The 22,955-nt window shown below is 42.4% G+C and overlaps 1 protein-coding gene across 3 annotated transcripts in view; it reads right to left on the bottom strand.

The window, feature by feature from the left end:
- ehbp1 (EH domain binding protein 1) overlaps positions 1 to 22,955 on the bottom strand; it is a 190,547-nt gene that overhangs the window by 46,198 nt on the left and 121,394 nt on the right. For 2 of the 3 annotated variants that reach the window (XM_083988753.1, XM_083988754.1), the window contains exons 16-19: positions 14,660 to 14,810; positions 11,792 to 11,839; positions 6,811 to 6,965; positions 292 to 430 (exon numbers count right to left, since the gene is read on the bottom strand). In XM_083988753.1, coding sequence (XP_083844879.1) covers positions 292 to 430; positions 6,811 to 6,965; positions 11,792 to 11,839; positions 14,660 to 14,810 — 493 coding nt within the window. The remainder of the gene's footprint in view (positions 1 to 291; positions 431 to 6,810; positions 6,966 to 11,791; positions 11,840 to 14,659; positions 14,811 to 22,955) is intronic. The other variant, XM_083988755.1, reaches the window with a different exon arrangement.

Here is a 22,955-nt window from a genome sequence, read left to right as displayed (position 1 = left end):
CTGTTTATGGATGCGTCCTGTTCTTTCATGTGTTCACAGGTGCCACTTGAGAGTTTAACTGTGACAGAAATGTAAAGAAGAAGTTTCTCCACATGGCAGCAGACGATGAACAGGTGAATAATTACAACCTCTGCACTGTTTGCTGCTCTCAGGTGTGAACTGGATATATGTGAGCCGAGTGTTAAGCGTGTGCAAACGTACCTCCCTGGGTAAATACTGCATGCACTCTTATGTGTGTCTCTGTGTGTGTGTATATATGTGTGTCTTGTGTTGTGTTGTGTTGTTCCCCACCTGGTCTGCTCTCCACGTACTGACTGAACGACTTCAGCTGTGTTTTCCGGACAGCCGAGTCCTTGTTGAAGACGACGGGGCTGCGCAACTTTTCTGTCGCCCTGCGCAGCCGCTCCGCTCGCAGCTCCTCAGCGTTATTCTGTCAGACACAGAAAAAAAAAATATATATGTTCAGTCTCAGCAAGTATTAATCTGTAGATGCTAGATGTACAGTAGTGCATCCAATAATGGCTATTTGTAAACATGTTGATGAGGAAATATGAACTACTTTTAAGCTGCATTCTCCACCTCTTGTGATTTGTTCTTGATTTTTGCACAATGATGTCGAGAAATGTGTAAAAATGCACAAATGGGTGAATAAAATCTAAACAAAGACAGGTCACACTGAGCAGAAAACACAAACACACACACGGATGGAGTCGTTGGTTTAACTTCAAATTACTGACTTTCAAAAAAAAAAAATACAATGTCAGCAATTAGTCTGCTCCCCTTCTCCACGTCCCGTCTATTATTCTGTCAGCCTCCACCAGCCACTTAGATCTGCTCTCCGCCTTTTATTAAGCAGCCGTTTAAGGATTTCACTGCTGCTCCATGATTATTGTGACCAAAAACCACACACATGTAAAACGACACACCTACTGACAGGCCGCCAGATAAGTCTGGAAGAGGTTGATATGTTAGCTACATTGTTGTGTTTGCATGAATATCACACACACACAGACACAGACACACACACACACAGAGTCACACACTCCCCCTCACTCATGAGAGAGACAAAAAGGAGGCAATTAACTTGACTTTCAACAAAACCCCGAGCCAGAAAATATATTCAGATTATGCAAAATGCAAAAAAACGCTATTGTTTTCAAAGTGAACATGTGTTAAAAAGCTACACGCTCGCTTCTCCCACTATCAAGAAACGGCATGCAGAAATGTTTTATTACCAGGCCTCCAAATATGCCAAGCCGAGTGGAAAAAGAAACCGACTCGGGGCTAAGATTGACGTTGTGGCAACGTTAATAAGACGGCGAAACATGTAATAAAGTCGACAATTAGGGCAAACATGTTCCACTGCTTGAGACGGAGCGAGATAGTCAAGCAGAGCAAGGACGGCTAATAGAGAGACGGCGGCGCGGGCGGAGAGCGAGCTGCAGACTGGGAGTTGTTAGTTTAGCTTCAGATTATTGACTTTCAAAAACAATGTCAGCAATTAGTCTGTTCTCACTTTGTTTTGTCTATTAGTCTGTCAGCTTGTACCAGCCACTTAAAACCTCACGTCAAGTCAAATCGAGGCAAATTTATTTATGAGGAGGCGCTATGAACAAAATGCCCAATTAAACATTTTAAAACATAAGGACAGAGCTGGGATGTGTGAAAGTGCCTCTGTTTGTGTGTGTGTGTGTGTATATTTATACATATCTATCCAAGTCCACGACAGCACCAGCTCCAAAAAGAGCAGAGTACATTTAAAATCCTGACAAGTAAAGGGTAAAACTGAAAATTCCTGAGTCATGAAGCTCTTCCTGGAGAACCACAGTCGGTGAAAGTTTATTATAAAGAAGAAGGATGGGCAAAACATGTCAACTAACTAGTAGTTAGTTACTTTAATGAACACATGCAGGTGACAGGTCCTTTAAAAACATCTGCATGAGATTATGGTCTTAAACTGATGCTGTTATTCCAAACTGGATTAATCAATAATACCTCTAACGTCGCCTTCAGTGCCTCCTGTAAATAATAAGTCACTCACCTTTGACATTTTATGTTCTGCTGCACCTTTTTACATGTTTTTAATCTTAGACTTTCTTCACGTTACTCTTAATTAGGGATGCACGATATCGATAACTATCAATACTGATAATAATCGGCCATGATATTGACTGACAGATAAGTATGATAATGACATCACTAGAACCAATTATAATTAGCAGACATTGCTTTGATTTCACAAATTTTCAGTCCGTTTGCCCACTGAGTTGATCTGAAACAATCATAAATGTATTATATATATATGTATATTATGTTTTATTGTGTTAAGTCAGAGGCAGAGCTATAATGTTAAATTCATCTTTACTTTCTTAACATCTAGGTGTCTATATTAACTATTGAAAATGTTATTGGTTACGAGAAGCAGGAAGTTAGCAGTTATTGGTATCGGTGCATTCCTACTTCTAATGTCTTAATTCAACAGAAGGAAAGATTATGTCAGATTTTTCTCATCAAATACATTTACTTTTAGTTTAAATTCATATTTGAACTGATTTCATTAATCAAAGATTTGTTAAGTTAATGTCTCCATAAACTAAACCTCATGTTCTAACCATGTGAATCCAAAAAAATCACGTTATTGCCTCAGGACTCAGGTTTATATTCTCACATAAGATGTTTTTGCTCTGGAGAAATGCCACTGTAAACTGTCATTTATTTTTGCAAACTCACACTAGGTGAACTAAGAGTTTTGTTAAAGTCAACATAACCACATATAATCTACAATAACAGCCCTCTAACAGCATCAAAGAACCACCAGAGTTGATCTCGACATCCAGCTCCGTTAACTTCAGAGTTTGAGTTTTTCCACAGAACAAATAACGACGTTGTGCGTCTATAAGTTCCTGTGGACATGAATCCATCAAGTGGCTGATTTCATGAACATCTAATCTGCTTGTTTATAGGAAAAAGTGTAACAATCACTGATAATTGGATGTCAAAGGATTTATTGGATTAATGTTGTGGTCCTTGTCATATTTTCACACGGAGGATTTATTGCTGTGTGTTTTTTTTTCTTTCTTTTTTTTTTTATACGTTGAGTTTCTTGACTGGTAGAAACTGCAAGCCTCTGCAGTATCGTATAGGGAGCTGTTTATTTAACAAAAGGATAAATCCCCGAGGAGCCTGATTAGGACACTGGCGGCCGTCTGCCCAATTATCACTTTATTGTTTAACTGTTGTGAATCCGTCTTGTTCACTGGGCTACGACGACGACGACCGGAGGTGAAACAGCTCAAACCCGCGTCGAGGTTAAAACCGCCGGCTCCTGTTACAGCTACAACTGTACAACTTTGATGAGCACGTCGTCGTCATCGGCGCATGAACACACCACAATGATGACGATGATGATGATGATCAAAGATGGCGGCCTTCAACACCTTCTTAAACAGGGTTCCCATTTTCAGCTGCTACAGTCTGACGGACGTTAGTTTTTACGCCATACACTGATTTCATCCTCTTGGAGAAGTGTTCTTTTCAACAATAGTACCTTATTTTGTAAATTTAATCAGTTTGTTTCTATGTTTATTCCTCTCTAACCCAGAAATCTGATTTAAAAATGTGCAGTCTATGGCTCTAACTAATGAAATAATCTCTTAAATGCTTAGGAATTATGACAAATTTATCATAGAACAGCACAAACATGTTTTTTTTTTTTTTTTTGGAAACGAAAACCTTAGAAGGGTCTGGAAAAAGTCAAATAGAGCTCTGGTAGCTGTGATAAATCATTTTCAAGGACAACTCAAGCTTTTCCAGGACATTTGACTTTTTTTTCTCATTTTCCATGTGTTTTCCAAGGTTTTCCAGAACTTAAAAACTAACTGTACCAATGTCTTCCTCTCCCTCCCACTCTGAACACCTGCCCACTTGGCTTCCTCCCCTTCGTCTCTCTTCTTGGCTCTGGGACAAGCAGATACTGGGTCGCCCCCTCCCTCCCTCCCTCCTCCTCCCATCTCTCTCTCTTTCTCTTATCGCTGCTATCATCGCTGTGGTAAGCTGTGGCAGTGGTGATTCAGTGCTTTCGGTGTGTGTGCGAGTCTGTGAATGTGCATGCAGGGGGCTGCGTGACTAATGTTGCAGTCTGCTGAGCGTCGCATGCCCTTATCGTGCGCCACCGAGGCTGCGCATACACACAATCGCTAATGAGAGGGTGAGCGTGTGTGTGTATGTGTGTGTGTGCGTGTGTTTGTGTGATGTTCCTGCAGGTCGTTCCACCCGCCTGAAGGACTTTTGGGATGCCCGATCCCCTTGGGACAAGACAGTTTATTTTTTATTTTTTTTAAAGGACAGAAGAAAATAAAGTGACAGACGTCTGTTTAGTTGTGTCAAGTCTATTTTCATTTGGTGCAGCTTCATTAACTATTAACGGCGCTTAAAACGTAGCTGAGTGCAAATCATGGCTAAATGCATTTAACAGCCCAAAATGAAACAATTTCAGCAGCTGATGAAAGACTGATCGATTTAGTTTAACAACAGGAAAATAAACGCAGAAAAACTTTTCTCAACATACAGTATAGTATAAACCAGTCCAGTCCAGTCCTTGAGAGGGTTCAAGGGGGTCCCCAACTTTTTTTTTTTTTTTTGAGAGAGAGAAATTTTACCACTTTTTGTAGAATTTCTTTTAAACTTTTTGAGAAATTTTACCAGTTTCTTCAAGAATTTAAAAAAAATGTTTTTTGAGAAGTGTTACCACTTTGTTGAGAATTTTTATCGCTTCTCAACTAATTTTTTTGGGGGGAGAAATTGTACTACTTTTTTCCAGAAATTTCTCTACAATATTTCAACAAATTCACGCCATTGGCCCTAACTTGAACGTACATTGACCAAAAAAGTAATGTTCTTCAGTCTCAGAACAAATATTTATGTATTTCTGGTGTTTGCTTTAAAGCAGATATCAGTGGAATGTTTTTGTTAATATAAGTCCTAAATAGTCCTATTTTCCGTCAGCAATCACTTACATGAAGTATTTCAGCCTAAACACGAGTCTCTCCGTCACTCTGCTCTGCTGTAACCCGAGGAGAAAATTTTCCTTGTGGGATACAAGTGTTATCCAATGAGGAGAGAGAACCGCATGAAGGGCTGTGTGTGCAGCCAAGGGATGCGCGTGAATGTGGTGACGTAGCACGAGGACCAATTGATGCCTGACAAGGGCGGGGGCTGCTAACTCATGGTGCGTTCAAAGAAACTCGTACTTTGTGTTTTTCCTTCCTGTGAAGTCATACCAGTTCGATCTGGTACGAGTTCACGGGTCGGAAGTTACGAGTGGCCGTTATAGGGAACTTTCACAGACAACAGGATGGTAAAAACATGAGCTACGGGTTACCTGGAACGCTACCAAGTCGTAGTTGTGACTTGAAGCTGTAACTTACGGTTTCAAAAGCCTGCCTTGAACGCAGCATTAGCCGAAACGGCCGTGAAGCTGATATCTGCTTTAAGATTATGTACAATGGGGGGGTCCGTGGTCTAATTTGTGTCAGTTTAAGGGTCCTTGATCTATATAATCTATATATATAAACTATACTACCGTAACTAAACTATATTGTCATTGGCTGTTGCATTTTAGGACTGAAGCCACAACAGGTAGAGCTCTTATGTCATGTATTAAGGAATAATAAAGTAAAGTTTTTATAACAAGTGGGTGCTTATTAGCTGATTATCGACATATAACAACATGATTCTGAAAAGAAAGTTAAATCTGCAGCATCATCTCTGGATTATGTCATGGTAACCAACCTAATCAGCTGTTAAACAGAAGCCCCGCCCACTTTAATCAACCAATGAGCAGGAGGCAAAACTCAGATAAACTGTCTGTGCAGAGTGAGAAACTGGATGTGCACTCGTTGGGTGAAGAGCACATTTGGTTTTTGAAGTCAATAAAATTGTGATTCTACTTTTACGACTGTGGGGGTCAAGTGGGAACACACACACGCTCACACTCACATGCACAAACACACACACACAGACACCGACACACTCTCTCTCTCGTGGCCATAAAGGACTAAGCCTTTTAGGCTTTGAACACAAGAGGGTGTTTATGTGAATTGATGATCAAAGACACCCTGTGTCGCCATAAGCACAGAGGGTTTTGCTTGTACTGACAGCTACACACACACACACACACACACACACACACGGACACGCACACACTCACTCTCACTTTATACCACTTGACATTCAAAATCAATTAAACAGATGTTAAGACTGGTCGACTGCGTTGACTCAATATTCACATCAGAAGATATAGACACATGCCGCAGCAACATCTCCCCCCTCCTCCTCCTCCTCCTCCCCCTCCTCCTCTTCCTCCTCCTCCTCCTCCTCCTCCTCCTCCTCCTCCAACCATCCAGACACACAGCGACCGTCTGAAAAGGTCATAGTCAATAGAGGGGACGGCTACATGTTATGTAGAGCATTATGATGCCCCTGTGTGTGTGTGTGTGTGTGTGTGTGTGTGTGTGTGTCAGGGGTTTAGTTTAGACAGACTCATGTGGACGCGAGGGGATAAACCACAGTCTAACATGAAGTGGTCCGACTGACTGATGTGTACACAGGGTCGGTCAGCTGACAACCGGGGTCAATCGGACCTGATTGATTGGACTGACCCTTTGATGGTGCAGAGAGAGAGAGAGAGAGGGAGAGAGGCGGATAAAAGGAAAGAGAGGTGTATATAAAAAAAGAAAAAGAAAGAAAGAGATATAAAGAAGGAGAAGAAGGAGACCCAGTGTGTGTGTGTGTGTGCTGTACTGTACATACCTCCAGTCCGTCTGCGGGGCTGAGTGGGGAGGTGGAGGAGGCGGTGGGGGAGGACGAGGAGGAGGTGGAGGACGGGGACGAAGGGGAGGCGACTCCTCGTGGGCCGACCTCCGCCAGCTTCTTCAGCTTCAGGTCCACGTGTTTACTATTGGTCCCTGGACACAGAGAGAGAGAGAAGGATGATGAGTACAAACTCTATGTTACAATAAAAGGGGCATTTCCAGTCGTAGTCAATGTTTACCTCAGATATCAGGTCTCCTATGATCAAGTTCATTTCATACCGTCCATTCTCCTCCAACTGCAGCGTGTGGACGTTTATATTCGTTTTTTGTTCATGAATCTATCGTTTTGTCAATGTTTGTCAAAATGAATTAAATTAAATCAAAATTCAGACATACCGCGGCTTCCGCATTGTTCCTTTCCGGCTCAGAGAATACTGTACGTCCCTCATAGATATCTACTGTAAGAGAGTTCCTCTACTGTTGTGTTCTCTGACCCGGATTTAGCTTTAATTTAATTGTAAAGCGATTTTTAAAATTTAAATGATGGCCAAAAAAGACGTTACTTGTGACCACAGAACAATTTTAAAATGAGTCCAGAGCCGGTCTGGATTAATGAACATTAACAAAACGATTCTTGAACAAATCGAATACGCTGCAGTTGGAGGAGTATGGACGGTATGAAATGAACTGATCACAGGTGACCTGATATCTGAGGTAAACACTGATTACGACTGGAAATGCCCCTTTAAATAAGTATAACAAAATGTAAAATGTAAAATTCAGGTATTAAACCGTAGAGACAGTGCACACACACACACACACAAACACACACATGTAGACACACACTGACACAAGCTGAAGAGACGAGAAAGAGGAGACAAGTTTGCATTCATGTACACGCACACTCGGGTAAAGCTATTGATAAGCAGCACACACACAGACACACACACACACACACACACACACACACACACACACACGTACGTGAGAGCAGGTATAAAGCATATACACTGTGTATATATATGTGATGTGTGAGAGAGATAGAGATCTGGACAGACGAGGCGGCCTTAAGTCCTGTTTGTACTGCAGAGAGCTACCCAGGTATCGAGTGTAGTAGCCTACATTGCTTGGACTATCGCCATGGTAACCACAGGGAAAAGATGGAAGGAGGAAAGAGGAACTCATATTTTGAGTGTTTGCTCTCTCTCTCTCTCACACTCTTTTTTTCTCAAGAGTTTATTCAATGAATCAACTCTGTCTGAAATTTAAAAAAAAGAAAAACGAAGCCTGAAGAAGGTTAAACAACCGAAACGTTGGCCCTAGAGCTTAGAGCTGCAACAATTAATCGAACAATAATCGATTATTAAATTTAGCGTCAACTATTTTGATAATCGAATAATCGGTGTTCGGAGTTGTTTTTTCAGAAAAAAAGTCAAAATTCTCTGATTTCAGCTTCTTAAATGTGAATATTTCTGGTTTCTTTGTTCCTTTATGACAATAAACTGAGTCTGTCTTTGGTCTGTGGACAAAACAAGACATTTGAGGACGTAATCTTGTGGTTTGGGAAACACTGATTGACATTTTTCAACTATTTAATTGAGCAAACAACTAATCGATTAATCGTTTAAATAATCGACAGATGAATCGATAATGAAAATAATCGTTAGTTGCAGCTCTACTTTTAACAATAAATAATATTGCAAGTAAGAAGCAAGTGTGCTGGAGTTTCTTCGCCAAAAAAATAAATAAAAAGAGAGAAAATATTATGAAAACCTACATGAAAGTGTACGACTGCGTTAGTTTGAGTTAAGTGTGCCTAATAAACTGGCAACTGAGTGTACTGTATCTTTTTAATTTACACCATAAAAACCTAATTTCCGGTGCTAAACGTCTATATTTTCAATGTATAAATTATTTGTGAAATTATTATATAATACACATAATCTATAATTGCTACTTCCTTTTTTTTTTTTCTCCCCCAACCAACGTTTCTTACTCCATCTGTCAAAGTTAAATCTCTGCTTTTCTTTAACTCAAATACATTATGGATCATTTGTGTTCTCCTTTCCTTTTCCTCCCTCCCTCCCTCCCTCCCTCCCTCCCTCCCTCCCTCCCTCCCTCTCTCCCTCCATCTCTCTCTGTCTCTCTGCCTTCCAGTAGTTGTGTACAGCTTTATTTTCCAGGGACTGGTAACCACAGCTCCCCTGCCAGGCCAGACCACTGCACTGAAGAAGATGAAAGAACAGGAGGGCAACCGTTTCATGTGTCATCTCTCCCCGTGACACACACACACACACACACCCCATGATGCATGCGTACCGATGCCAAACAGACACACACACAAACACATACACTCTCTCTTGAACTTGGAGGATATGAAGGAATTCACATACAGACTCATGTAACATATGCAGCACATGCTAAAACACCACAGATGTGAATGACCTGGGAAATTAACGACATTAGAGGGGAAATATTTACAGAATGAAGATGTGTGTGTGTCTGTCTGTGTGTGTGTGTGTGTATCAGCAGCTAATTTAGTGGCACAATCACCTCCATCCATTTCTTTCAAGACTACAGAAAAAAAATTACCACCACCAACAAAGAACAAAAACATAAACACGGTGAGAGAGAGAGAGAGAGAGGGAGAAAAAGAAGAAAAAAAAACAGTAAAAACAAATGGCGCGGAGATATTGCACTTCAAAGCTGGAGGAAGCATTTGTCTGTTTTCATGTTTGTTTCTTCTGCTCCCTCACTGTACTCTCACCTATCTCACATCGGCAGGAAATTGAGGAAGCAAATAAAATAAATTAAATACAAAAACAAAGTAATTAGTTTACCTCTGAAGATTTGAGCAAATGCTTTCCTGCAGATATGATTTTATTTTTGTCTGGGGAGCACTTTTCAGAGTTTATTAATTACTACTTAAATACGTTTCTTAAAAAGGGAAGAAAATAAAGAGGAGGGAGAGAAAAAACAACAACAACTGTATGTCTGCAACAAACTAATGTACACTGTGTGAAGCAGCAGCACCAGTGGGTTTTTGGAGCCAACAGGATGCAAAGGTCAGAGCGAGGCAGAAGCGAGTCGATGATTATTCATGAAAGACGGACGGACGGGGTGAGTGACGGGAGAGTGTGTAAGTGAGTCAGGAGGAGAGGAGGTGGTGGGTGAGTAAAGCTCAGATCAGACGTGATGTGTTCAAATTTTGATGAGGGCAGTTCAGACTACAGGACCCGCCGGTCTTAGTTGAGTAAATGTTTGCGCTGCACTGAGGAGATATGATTACCTACTGGGTTAATGTGGAGTATCACAATGACACACAGAAGAAATCTCACACCGGTGTCTGAGTGCGATACATTATGTCCTTGGTAAACTAACTGTGTGTAACTGTAACTGTGTGTGTGTGAGGGCATGCGATACAGCAGGACATTGAGGCCCAATCCCATTTTGCATGTTTTCAGATGATTTATACGTATATCATATCAGGATTTTTCAGGACCTACGAATAAAGGGTTGTGACAAATCTCCCATAATATCCCGGATACACCAGGTCCAGGTTACACAAGCAACCAAAAAGTCACATATAAATGTCGGAAATTTGACTATTAACAAGGATCTCATCTTTGCAGAAAATACTTGTTTTAAAATGCTGGTATTCTGTACGTTACGTTCAATTGTTCATCATCTGATTTGCATGAAAGCCCCAAAATTTAATTCAAGTTAAAGGGATAGTTCAACATTTTGGCAAATTGGCCCATTGCCATAATCCCTATAATGTTAGCAGTAGGTTTGTTACCTTTAATTGTCGGTGCAAGCTATTTTTAGAACGGCGGAGCAGAGCCGTGAGCTGCTCAGAGCTAGGCTACGGAGGCTCATGGGATTTCTTGGTTTCCCTCATCAAACTCATCAAATACACAATCCAACAACTCCAAAATTCTCTGGTGGACAAGTTGTGACCTGCACAATCACCACGCTATGAGATAATAACAGAACGTTACGAGACAGAGTTGTTTTAGAGGTAAATTCATGCAAAACCGCTGATCGGTGGGCCATCGGGGGCAGTTTTTCATCAAGCAGTCTCTGCATTTGCCTCGAAAACAACTCCATCTTGTAACGTTCTGTTATTATCTCATAGCGTGGTGAATGTGCAGGTCACAACTTGTCCACCAGAGTGTTTTGGAGTTGTTGGATTGTGTATTTGATGAGTATGATGAGGGAAACTAAGAAATCCCATTAGCCTCCGTAGCGTAGCTCTGAGCAGCTCGCGGCTCTGCTCCGCCGTTCTAAAAATAGCCTGCACCGACAATTAAAGGTAATGAACATACTGCTATGACTATAGGGATTATGGCATTGGGCCAATTTGCCAAAATGTTGAACTATCCCTTTAACTATTTTACCACTTGTCCAATATATAAAGGCTTTATGATACAAATGTCGATGTATTACAGTGTAGTAGTGGTGTCTCACTTCAAGGAAAATATTTCTATCTAAGGGTCAGGAGGTAGTTGAAAAGATATGAATGAGAAATGGGATGTGGCCTCACATACAAGAATAAGAGCGAGTAAGTGATGAGACAGAAAGAGAGAGATAGAGAGGTGAAATAATACTTGAAAACTAAGCAGGCAGTTTAGTTAGACAGAGACAAACATGCAGCACCACCACCACACAGCTTCAGCCGCGGCTTTTACCCAGAGATGTTAGCTCAGAGCCGGGGTTAGTAAGCTCCAGGGGGCCCCGGGTGCTGGAGGAGGTGGAGGTGGTTGGACGTGGAAGTGGAAGTGGCGCCTCCAGTGGCAGTGGGTTAGTAACCAGTGTAGGCGCAGATGCAGAAGCAGATGCAGATGTGGCCGCAGCAGCAACAGTGTCAGTGTCATCATCATCACCACCATCATCATCATCATCAACACCATGACCACCACCACCAGCACCAAAGTGGAGCTTCGCCTCCTCTGCCCTCCCCTCTTCCTCATCCTCACCCCTTCCACCATGATGCTCATAATGACCTCTGACTCCGTCCAAAACATCTGTAGGGACGGAGGGAGAGGAAACATGGAAGGGAGGGAGGGATGAAGGAAAAAAAATAAAGATTAAGGAATGAGAAAGTCGAGGCGGAGATGTGAGGAAGGAGGGATGAAGTGAGGAGAAGTAAAAAACAACTTGTGTTAGAGGAAGGAGAAGCAAAAAAAAAGTTTGGTTAGTTCGTGTTAACAGTTGACTGAATACATGTTAATTGACATGATTCAATAATTCCTTTATTAAACATCCCGGTAACACTTAAGATTAGGGAACACATATTCACCATTAACTAGGTGCTTATTAATATGCATATAAGTAGCTTACTAGCGCCTTATTAGTAATTATTAAGCACGTATTAACACCTTATTCTACACAGCCTTATTCTACCTCTATTACACCATGAATTAAGGAGTACATTAATGCATTGTTGTTTCTGAATTGTGAATAACCAGTGGGTTATTTGGGCCTTGTACAGGGGCAGTAGCACAAGAACAGTAATTCTTCCTTTATCACTCTGAATTAGTATAGCATTAATGCATTAATTTACAATGAATAAGCGATAACTAGGAGTTAATATCAGGAAAAGTCTTAATTCATGGTCTAATAGAGGTAGAATAAGGCTGTGTAGAATAAGGTGTTAATACGTGCTTAATAATTACTAATAAGGAGCTAGTAAGCTACTTATATTCATATTAATAAGCACCTAGTTAATGGTGAATATGTGTTCCCCAATCTAAAGTGTTACCCACATCCCATAAACCACCACAATGTGTCCAAGTGTGTCTGTGTGTGAAACAAAAAATGAACAAATCTTCCCATCAGCTCCGTGCAAAAAGAAAAATATCTGACACACAAAGTGAAACTGAGACTTCGGTTTAATTTTCTGTTGCCTGTGTTTTTCTATTTCCACATAAAAGAGAGAACGGCAAACAAAACAAAACAAAAAAAAACCCAAACACAAAAAAAACATGAAAGCACATGTTCCATTAAGTCTCCTGAGGGGCTCAGTACAACAGTGTCTCCACATTAGGAACAACCATGTTAGGAGAAACTCAAATGGAGACCTGAGCAGCTCTAGCTGCATGGATAACCCACCATGGATTAAAACAAAACAATCAGTAAACAGCGTCTGACATCGCAGGCTCCCCTCTCTGCTATTTACGACTCGGTGTGGAGAGGGACCGAGAACAAAGAGGGAAGGGAAGGAGAGAGAATCAAACTAACAGCATTTCCTGTTTTTTTTTTTGTTTTTTTTTATGTGTATGTGTGTGTGTGTGTGTTTTTTTTCTTTTCCTAATTTGCTAGCTGCGATGCGGAGCGTGCTAGCAAGCGCCGTTCCTGCGTGGCTGGCTCAGGCCTAATTAATGGGAGGCCATGGTGATGGAGTTTGGAAAGTTTCTTTGCGGGCAGACACTTGGAGGGGGCAGCCCGAGCCCGAGCTGCATTAAAGGACCGTGAATGGTGTTGAGGGGTGAGAGGGAGAGAGAGTGTGTGTATGTGTGTGTGTGTGTGTGTGTTGGGGGGGCTAGGATTAGCCGTTCTGCTCGGGAGGCCTTGTGTATCACAGCCCACAGCATTTCTCTTCTCTTCTCCTCCTCCTCCTCCTCCTCCCTCGTTCCCGTTCTTTCCTCCAACTCCATTTTTAATGAGATCAACAATTAGTCCAATTCAGAAAAGCTGAAAGAGCAAATAAATCAAGTGCTGCCTCGCTCCCTCTGCCTCTCTGTCTCTCTTCTGTCACTTCACCAAACAACTCGCCGCTGATCTCACTTCATGTTGTTCATAGAGTTTGTCTCGTTTTACATGCGTTCGTTCATCCTCAATCGATCATTTCTGATTAATCGTCGAGTCTTGTTGTTCTTAACTTCCTCTCCTTTCACTGCCTTGTGACTATTTTCCTCATTTTCTGTTTTATATGATGTGAAACTCAGTATTTTTAGGCCATCGTGTGCTTTATGAAGCTGTAAGAGGTTTTTTTTTTTAAACTGAGGTCACATGTCGATGTCGGGTCATCTCTCCATCTCTCCATCCATCTCTTCCCTGGACTCACAGTCTATCGCTCATCCTCCTCATCATCTCCACTCGTCTATCTCTCCTCGTTCACATTTACTGTCCATTTTATCGCTGCCTTCCTTCTCTTCGTCCTCACCTGTCTACGCTCTCACCTTCCATTTCACGAGCACTGCATCCAAAAACTACCTGAGCAGTGCGACCGAGACAGAGAGAAAGGAGTGTAATGTGGAGGAATCTGAAACAAATGACAAGAGAGGCCTAATAATAGCCATTATCGTAATAACCCCAATTTCAAGGAAATGGAAAGCAGTGGGAAATGCGCGCGGCGGCATTTGCTACCCCTGCAAGCCGTTATTAGAAGTGTTTGGTATTTTGGAGCATAATTTGGCCGCACAATGTGTTGTGTTGATTAACAATTACTGGGCGAACAAGACAAGGGAGAAGTCGCAGGGTAAATTGCTGCTCTGAATATGAGGGTGGTGCTTTCTTAGACCCGCGGCCGTTGTCAAATGACATTTTGTTTTTCTCTGAGGATTAGGCAGAACCCCTTTAGAGAGCATAATGGAAATGTGCGAGTCGTAGCGGAGTGTGCGTATGAAGAAAGTGAGTGTATGTCAGAAGCATGCTAGTGTGACTTTTCTTTTGTATTGCGGTTAATGAGTATTAGTAAGCGTTATAGCGAGTGTATGTGCTAATTGCGAGGCCTTGTGATCAAACTCTGAAACTCTGCTGATGAAAAGCAGCGCGGCCAAAGAGGCTACATGTTCATGTTTGCAGTTGTTGACTTTTGACTCTGTGTGTGTGTGTGTACTGACCTGCAGCAGGACTGGCCTTGCTGCCCTTCCCTCTCTCAGTGCTGGTGGCGTCCAGCAGGCTCATGTCAGACATCTTGACTCCGGATCGAGCCTCAGCTATCAGCTGCCTGGCTCGCTCTCTCAGCTGTCTCCGCCGCTCTGCATCCCGCTCCTGCACAAACACACAACACACACATATAGAAACGTGAACAAAAGAACCTCACACACCCTTGTGAAAGTACAGGTAGATGCAGAGAAAAGAAATCACAAAGAAGGGAACCTCTAATGTTACATAATTCAAAATGCTTGTTTACAGTAGCAACACACATTGGCTTGTAGGGGTGTAACGGTATATGTATTCGTCCCGTGCCGTCACGGTACGGGGGTCACGGTTCGGTGCACACAGTCACACGACGAATACGTCTGAATGAATATTAAAAAAAAAAAAAAAAAAAAAAAGTCGAGTCCTCACTCGAATCCAGGTGGCGGTAATGAGCCTCGAAGCTGCCTGCAGCCGTCATAGCAGACGAAGAAGAGAAGTGATGAGAGAGTGATGATAGAGGAGGAGAGCTGTCCGATTCATTCATGTCACTGTGGCCTCTCAATGAAACAAACGGCGGCGGCGGCTCGCGACCATAACACATCCATGCTCGCGACTGGTCCACCGGACAAAGTCCGTCGGCGATGTTTCACGGATGCGCGGTGCGTCGCTAGAAACGCATCAAACACGTAGCGCATGTTCACCCTGATATGTCAATCACTGGTGCAAGTAAAAAGACTAGTTGTGTGCAACAACTTATCCCGCAGCTTTTAAGCCTCTTGACATGAACACAGACAGGTGAGGAGAAAAGGAGACCGCACACTATATATAATCAGACACATTTTGTCTGATGAAGGGCTGACGCCCGAAACGTGTGAGTGACATTAAACTGTCACGGGAGCTTTTAACTAGTGTGCGGTCTCCTTTTTTCCTTACCTGTAGCCTACTTTCTTGGTGGTCCAGCACCTAGTCTTCAGTTTTTTGGGGGATGTGCGTGTAGCTGCCTAATATGTTTTATGAACACAGGCAGGACCAGAAACATCACCAAAGTAACTGCTAGTCTAATTTAACTGTGTAAACCAACATTGATGTCAGTTTATTGTTTTGTTTTTTTAATAATTTTTTTTAATAATAATAATTTAATAATTCGAATAATAGTTGCCAGTTGTCAAGTGCACGTTTTTTTTCCTCTAGAATTAATGAATGGCATTATAACACTAATGCACTTGTTTTATTTTGTATTCTTTTTTCTTTTAACTTTTATAACACAAGACAGATTTTAGTTTTACATTCAATTAGTGTCTGTTGTACCGAAACCGTACCGAACCGTGACCCCTGAACCGAGGTACGTACCGAACCGTGACTTTTGTGTACCGTTACACCCCTATTGGCTTGTATCAAATACTATTAAAAATGAAAGGGATAGTTCAACATTTTGACAAATTGGCCCATTGTCATAATCCCTATAGTCATAGCAGTAGGTTTGTTACCTTTATTTGTCGGTGCAAGCTATTTTTAGAACGGCGGAGCAGAGCCGCAAGCTGCTCAGAGCTACGCTACGGAGGCTCATGGGATTTCTTGGTTTCCCTCATCAAACTCATCAAATACACAATCCAACAACTCCAAAATGCTCTGGTGGACAAGTTGTGACCTGCACATTCACCACGCTATGAGATAATAACACAACGTTACGAGACGGAGTTGTTTTAGAGGTAAATACAGAGACTGCTTGCCGAAAAACTGCCCTCGATGGGAACGCGCATCAGTTGTTTTGCATGAATTTACCTCTAAAACAACTACTAGACAACTTCTAAAAATAGCTTGCACCGACAATTAAAGGTAACAAACCTACTGCTATGACTATAGGGAATATGGCAATGGGCCAATTTGTCAAAATGTTGAAATATCCCTTTAATTAATGTTGCTAGGAACATTTTAACAATGTGCGCTACAGGCTGAGACATTACGAACCCTAATCTCTCTCTCTCTCACACACACACACACACAAAACCTACACAAACAAACCTGCTGCAGCAAAAACAAAACAAAAAGTTTTGTTATCAAAATAGAGGTGCACACATCTAACTGCATTGTGGAGTTGGGAATGACACACACACACAAACACACACACACACACACACACACACACACACACACCATCTCGCCACTAGACAGATACAGTATTGAGCCGTCACCATCAGAGTAATGGCAGAAATGCCATTTTCAGGGCGATCCAATCTGATCCCACTGATAGCACCGGCCACCACACACACACACGCACACACTCACAGAGCAAACGGGAAAACCTTGATGATGTCAATTGACAAACACTTAACTGATAAAGACCCCACCGAACACACACAAACACACACACACACACACACACAAGCATAGTAGGGGGGGGGGGGGCGCGGCAACGCACAAATGTCCAAGAACAGGTTTAATTCAGAGTAAAGTTTCCAAACTCTGACGCAGAAAATGAGCCGAGATACAACAGCAGAGAGAAACATAATGAATTCAAAGCTGCTCTGAAAAGCAGATGGGGGCAAAGTAATGAGGAAGAAGCACACTGATTCACAAAGTGTTCAGGCTGTGTGGAGTTGTGTGATATTTTCTGCGGCCGGTCGTGCTTGTTGCAGTGCATCAGTCGATTCTGGATGAGACTAAGGTTAAAAAAAAACAAAAAAAACATATTGGATGCTGTAGTTGCTGCTGCTGCTGCATGATTTAAGCCTCTGTGACAAAAACAACAAGTTACAGACACTACAAACACAAACTTGTCTTAATGTAAATGCAAACACTTACACACTCTCTACCACAAAACTCCACCTTACATCACCACCCCCTCCCCTCCCTCCCAAACACACACATACACACACACAACCACCTACGACCCAGGGGAGAGCGAAGCTGCATTTCTCTGTCACTGTTCTCCCTCCCTGTGGTTTTCTGTTAATCAGGCTTCTCCATATTGAGGCAGGGGTTTTAGGGCTGGCCCTGCTGAAGCCGCCCATTTATCCATTAACAAAACAAGCAGCGCCCGCTAATGAGCTACATCTCTCCATTTCCATGTCAATTGTTTGCTTGTAGCCATTGTTAGGCCGGGACAATGGGGCTGTTTTGTAAATGACAGCAACCCTAATGCACTCTGTGTATGTGTGTGTGTGTGTGTGTGTGTGTGTGTGTGAGAGAGAGAGAGCCCATGGGGATGCCCACAGGGGGAAGGGAACACACCTTAGAGAGAAACTGGTAAAGACAGAGAGAGAGAGGGAGAGAAAGAGTGAGTGAATACTTCTTCTTCCACGAAACAAAGCAGGGAATTAGGATCTAAGGTGAAAGAAGAGGGGAGGTGGTATCTATCTACACTTCACTTTTGCAAGAAAAAAAATCACAATACAAAAGTCTTTACAAGACAAAAGTGAAGAAGACACAAGGTAAAAGCACAAAACTTAATCTTTTAGCTACTTAAGTCAATGGTTGGAATCAAGATTCAAAGAGGTGACTGACTGCTCGAGTTTTGTTTTTTGGCTTTTTTCATTGAGCAAAAGTTGTGAATACGACATCGTTCTGGTACTTTTTTCTTTTTTTTTTGCATCATTGTATGTTATTGTTCAGAGTTACGCGTTGTTGCAGAGATAAGAGCTGGGACACCGGGTCGGAAGCTCTGATCTTACAAGGTTGGTTTTCGGCCAAGAGAAGTTAGGTGGAAGGCAGAGAGCCTCAATTCTCCCTGGTAAGTCATTTATTAAACCATCACAATTACTCCAAAGCTGTTTAAGTGAAAATATTGCATAGTTCCTCTTTAGTGCATAATCTATAGTTACAGGAAAATGTATAGTTTTTGTGTTTGTCTATAGGTATGCAGGCTGATGATCCCCTCACACAAACAGCTTCAGTGCATATTTAACATTTGTTATGCACTGCTCACACTGCAGCCTGTTACATTATCCATGAGTTAACAACACTATACTTTAAGTTTGGAAACCTAGAAATGGTCACAACAGCTTTGTGCATCCTCTCTATATACACACACGACGCCAAGCTGGGGGGAGGTAACACTTATGGAAGAAGAAGTACCTGTTAGCAAAAGCCAGTAGAGATGGAGTTGGCACCGTGTGGAGGAAAAATACTATTTGGCATAAGAAGAAACCTTTTTTTTATACCTTTAACAGCTTTTATACAGAACGAGGAGGAAGAGGAGGGGGGGGGGTAAAGACAGACTGTGTAAAAACAGCGACTGAGTCAAAGGCCTGGAATAGAATCAGCATAAAATTAATTGTCTCTGTTTATACCAGGTTTATTTTCTTCCAATCTTTCAATCCTCACTTCGTCTGTCTGTTTTTTTTATTCTATGCAGACCTCTCGTTTGCTTTTATGAATGTATAATATGATAAACAATAATGTCATCGGTGGCCTCGCGGCTGTGCACTGGTTCTGATATCCAATCTGGCCTTTACAGATATGGATACAACTACCAGTTTAAGTGTGCCAGTGTGTGTGTGTGTGTGTGTGTGTGTGTGTGTGTGTGTGTGTGTGTGTGTGTGTGTGTGTGTACATACTATATATATGCAGCCGAGGCTACAACACACTCCAAAACATCCCAGTGCATTATTGTTGTCAGCCATTTTGGGGACAGGAAATAGGAAACTGACTTTGCTTGTCCAGAGGCAAGGATTAACAACAGTATGGAAAAATGCATCTGACTAGACTCTAGCTCCTAGGTCGGTCAGCTCCAAAAGCACTGATTAGAAAATAGAGGAGAGGAGGAGAGGAGGAGGAGGAGGAGGAGGAGGAGGGGGAGGAAGAGGAGAGGAGAGGAAGAGAAGATAGGAGAGGAGAGGAGGAAAGGAAGAGGAGGTGGATGAGGAAAAGGAGGAGGAGGAGAGGAAGAGAAGAGGAGGAGAGGAGAGGAGGAGTAGGGAGAGAAGGAGGAGGAGAGGAGAGGAGGAGGAAAAGGAGGAGGAGAAGGAGAGGAGAGGAAGAGAAGATAGGAGAGGAGGAAAGGAAGAGGAGAGGAGGAGAGGAGAGGAGGAGGGAAAGGAGGAGTAGGGAGAGAAGGAGGAGGAGAGGAGAGGAGAGGAGGAGGAGGAGGAGAGGAGGAGAAGGAGAGGAGAGGAGAGGAAGAGAAGATAGGAGAGGAGAGGAGGAAAGGAAGAGGAGGTGGATGAGGAAAAGGAGGAGGAGGAGAGGAAGAGAAGAGGAGGAGAAGAGAGGAGAGGGGGAGAAGGAGGAGAATGAGGGGGAGATGAGACGAGAAGGAGGAGGAGGTGGAGGAGGAAAGGAGGAGAAGAGAGAGAAGGAGGAGGAGAGGAGAGGAGAGGAGGAGGAAAAGGAGGAGGAGGGAGAGAAGGAGGAGGAGAGGAGGAGAAGGAGAGGAGAGGAGGAGAAGATAGGAGATGAAAGGAGGAAAAGGAGGAGGAGGAGAGGAAGAGAAGAGGAGGAGAGGAGAGGAGGAGGGAAAGGAGGAGTAGGGAGAGAAGGAGGAGGAGAGGAGTGGAGAGGAGGAGGAGGAGGAGAAGGAGAATGAGGAGGAGAGGAAGAAGAGGAGTAGGTGGAGGAGGAAAAGGAGGAGGAGAGGAAGAGAAGAGAAGAGAAGAGAAGAGAAGAAAAGAGAAGAGAAGAGAAGAGTTGTAGGTTAAAGGGATAGTTCAACATTTTGGCAAATTGGCCCATTGCTATAGTCATAGCACAGGGTTCCTACACATTTGAAATTTCCAAATTCCATACTTTTTCCAGACCCTAATTTCCAGATTTCTCGGTAAAAAAATTCAAATAATTTGTGATATTTGAGTAAATAGTTGTGCATTATATAAAAAAAATCATGCAATTAATCATTTTTTGTTTTCATTTGTATTCTGAATGTGTATGCCATTATGTAACCAAATAGTTTCCAGGAGATTTTAGCTATAGGTAGCACATACAAAAATAATTAACCAGATAACTTCAGATAAGACCAAACCCAGATAAGATATTAAAGGACAATTCCAGGCGAATTCAACTAGGGGGTGTATTTTCATATCATTTTAGGTCTAAAAGAAGGAATCTGAAGATTTTCAGTTTAATGTCTCCTGTTTTGCGGTAGTTGCGTCTGTCCCCGCATCCCCACGGCAGCGATGAATGGGAGTGGATGTAAGTTCCGCTGTTTAGGCTGTTTACATCCCTCAAAGCCGCAATTTTTTTCCACAGACAGCGTCAGATGGAGACTCAAACATGCACCGAGAAGTTTATTTACTTCAACAAGCCGGCATGTTTGTAAAACTAGATCTAATTCAAAGTCTCCCGGAGTCTCGCGCGAGACCCAGTTGCAGTGCGCGGTGTGTTCAGGTGCAGTAGGAGCTACCGCTTGTGTCATAAACACAGGAATATCAACTCTTTACTTGCTTGAAGTGTACATTTTTTTCCACAGACAGCGTCAGGTGGCTACTCAAACATGCGCCGAGAAGTTTTTTTTACTTGAAGCAAGTCCAGAGTTGATATTCCTGTGTTTATGACACAAACGGTAGCTTTTCCCACTGCATGTGAACACACCGCGCACGGCAACTGGGTCTCGCGCGAGACTCTGGGAGACTTTGAATTAGATCTAGTTTTACAAACATGTCGGCTTGTTGAAGTAAATAAACTTCTGGTGCATGTTTGAGTCTCCATCTGACGCTGTCTGTGGAAAAAAATTGCAGCTTTGAGGGCTGGAAACAGACCAAACAGCAGAACTTACATCCACTCCCATCCATTGCTGCCGTGGGGATGCGGGGACAGATGCAACTACCGCAAAACAGGAGACATTAAACTGAAAATCTTCAGATTCCTTCTTTTAGACCTAAAATGATATGAAAATACACCCCAGAGTTGAATTCGCCTGGAATTGTCCTTTAAGATAAATATATTTCCATACAATAATTTCCATTTTCCATACAATAATTTCCATTTTCCATACTTTTCCAGACCTGGAAATGTATAAAATCAAATTCCATACTTTCCATACTTTCCATACTTGCGTAGGAACCCTGATAGCAGTAGGTTCGTTACCTTTAATTGTAGGTGTAAGCTATTTTTAGTACAGCGGAGCGCAGCAGCAGGCTGCTCAGAGCTACGCTATGGAGGCTAAGGGAATTTCTTGGTTTCCCTCATCAAACTCATCAAATACAAAATCCCAAAACTCCACAGCGCTTTTGTAGACAAGTTGTGAGCTGCACAACCACCACGCTATGAGATAATGACGGAACGATACGAAACGGAGCCGTTTTCGAGGTAAATTCATACAAAACCGCTGATGCGCGTTGCGTTCAGGGACAGTTTTTCAGCAAGCAGTCTCCGTATTTACCCTGTATTTACCTCGAAAACGGCTCCGTTTCGTATCGTTCCGTCATTATCTCATAGCGTGGTGGTTGTGCAGGTCACAACTTGTCTACAAAAGCGCTGTGGAGTTTTGGGATGTTGAATTTGATGAGTTTAATGAGGGAAACCAAGAAATTCCATTAGCCTCCATAGCGTAGCTCTGAGCAGCCAGCTGCTGCGCTCCGCCGTACTGAAAATAGCTTACACCTACAATTAAAGGTAATGAACCTACTGCTATGACTATAGCGATTATGGCAATGGGCCAATTTGCCAAAATGTTGAACTATCCCTTTAAACTTGAGGAGCTGAAACGACGGCATCAGGTGAAACAAATGTTTTGGTTTCCAACTTTCCATTATCAAACAAAAACACATTTATTTATGAAGCAGGTGAACAACTAAAGCTCATAATTCACCTCACAGCTGTTGTACGACAGGAAGCTCTGATCGCTGCGGAGCAAAAAAGTTTGACGGCGCAGAGAGACGGCGACACCCACAGAGAAAACGAGCATCAATACAAACCTGCAGGATGTAAAAACAGACTTAAACACACAAGATAAAAAAAAGAAGAAGTTTCAGACGTTTAAAGCTGTAAATAATTCAGATGTGGGGGAGGGGCTACTACGTTTATTTCCACACTTTATTTTGGGAGCTTTAAAAATTCAAGGTCTTTGTCGAACCCATTGAGAGCGACGACCTGTCACCCGACTGTTACCGTCACTGACATCCCAATTACAACTCATTGTCCTGCAGCAACACGATACACCACAACTTTTCTTTTCTTTCTTTTTTTTTTGAAGTCACAGGGTTGGACTTGTTGTTGTGACCACAGTGGTCCCGAAACGCCACCTAGTGGACATTACGCTAAAAAAACGATTGCGTGCGATGTTTCCAATTCGGAAAAAGCGGTGAAAGATCAAAATCAAACCAAACAAGAAAATATATA

Source organism: Trachurus trachurus, assembly GCF_905171665.1.
Source record: "Trachurus trachurus genome assembly, chromosome: 15".
NCBI lineage: Eukaryota > Metazoa > Chordata > Actinopteri > Carangiformes > Carangidae > Trachurus > Trachurus trachurus.
This window is presented reverse-complemented; position numbering and strand designations above follow the sequence as displayed.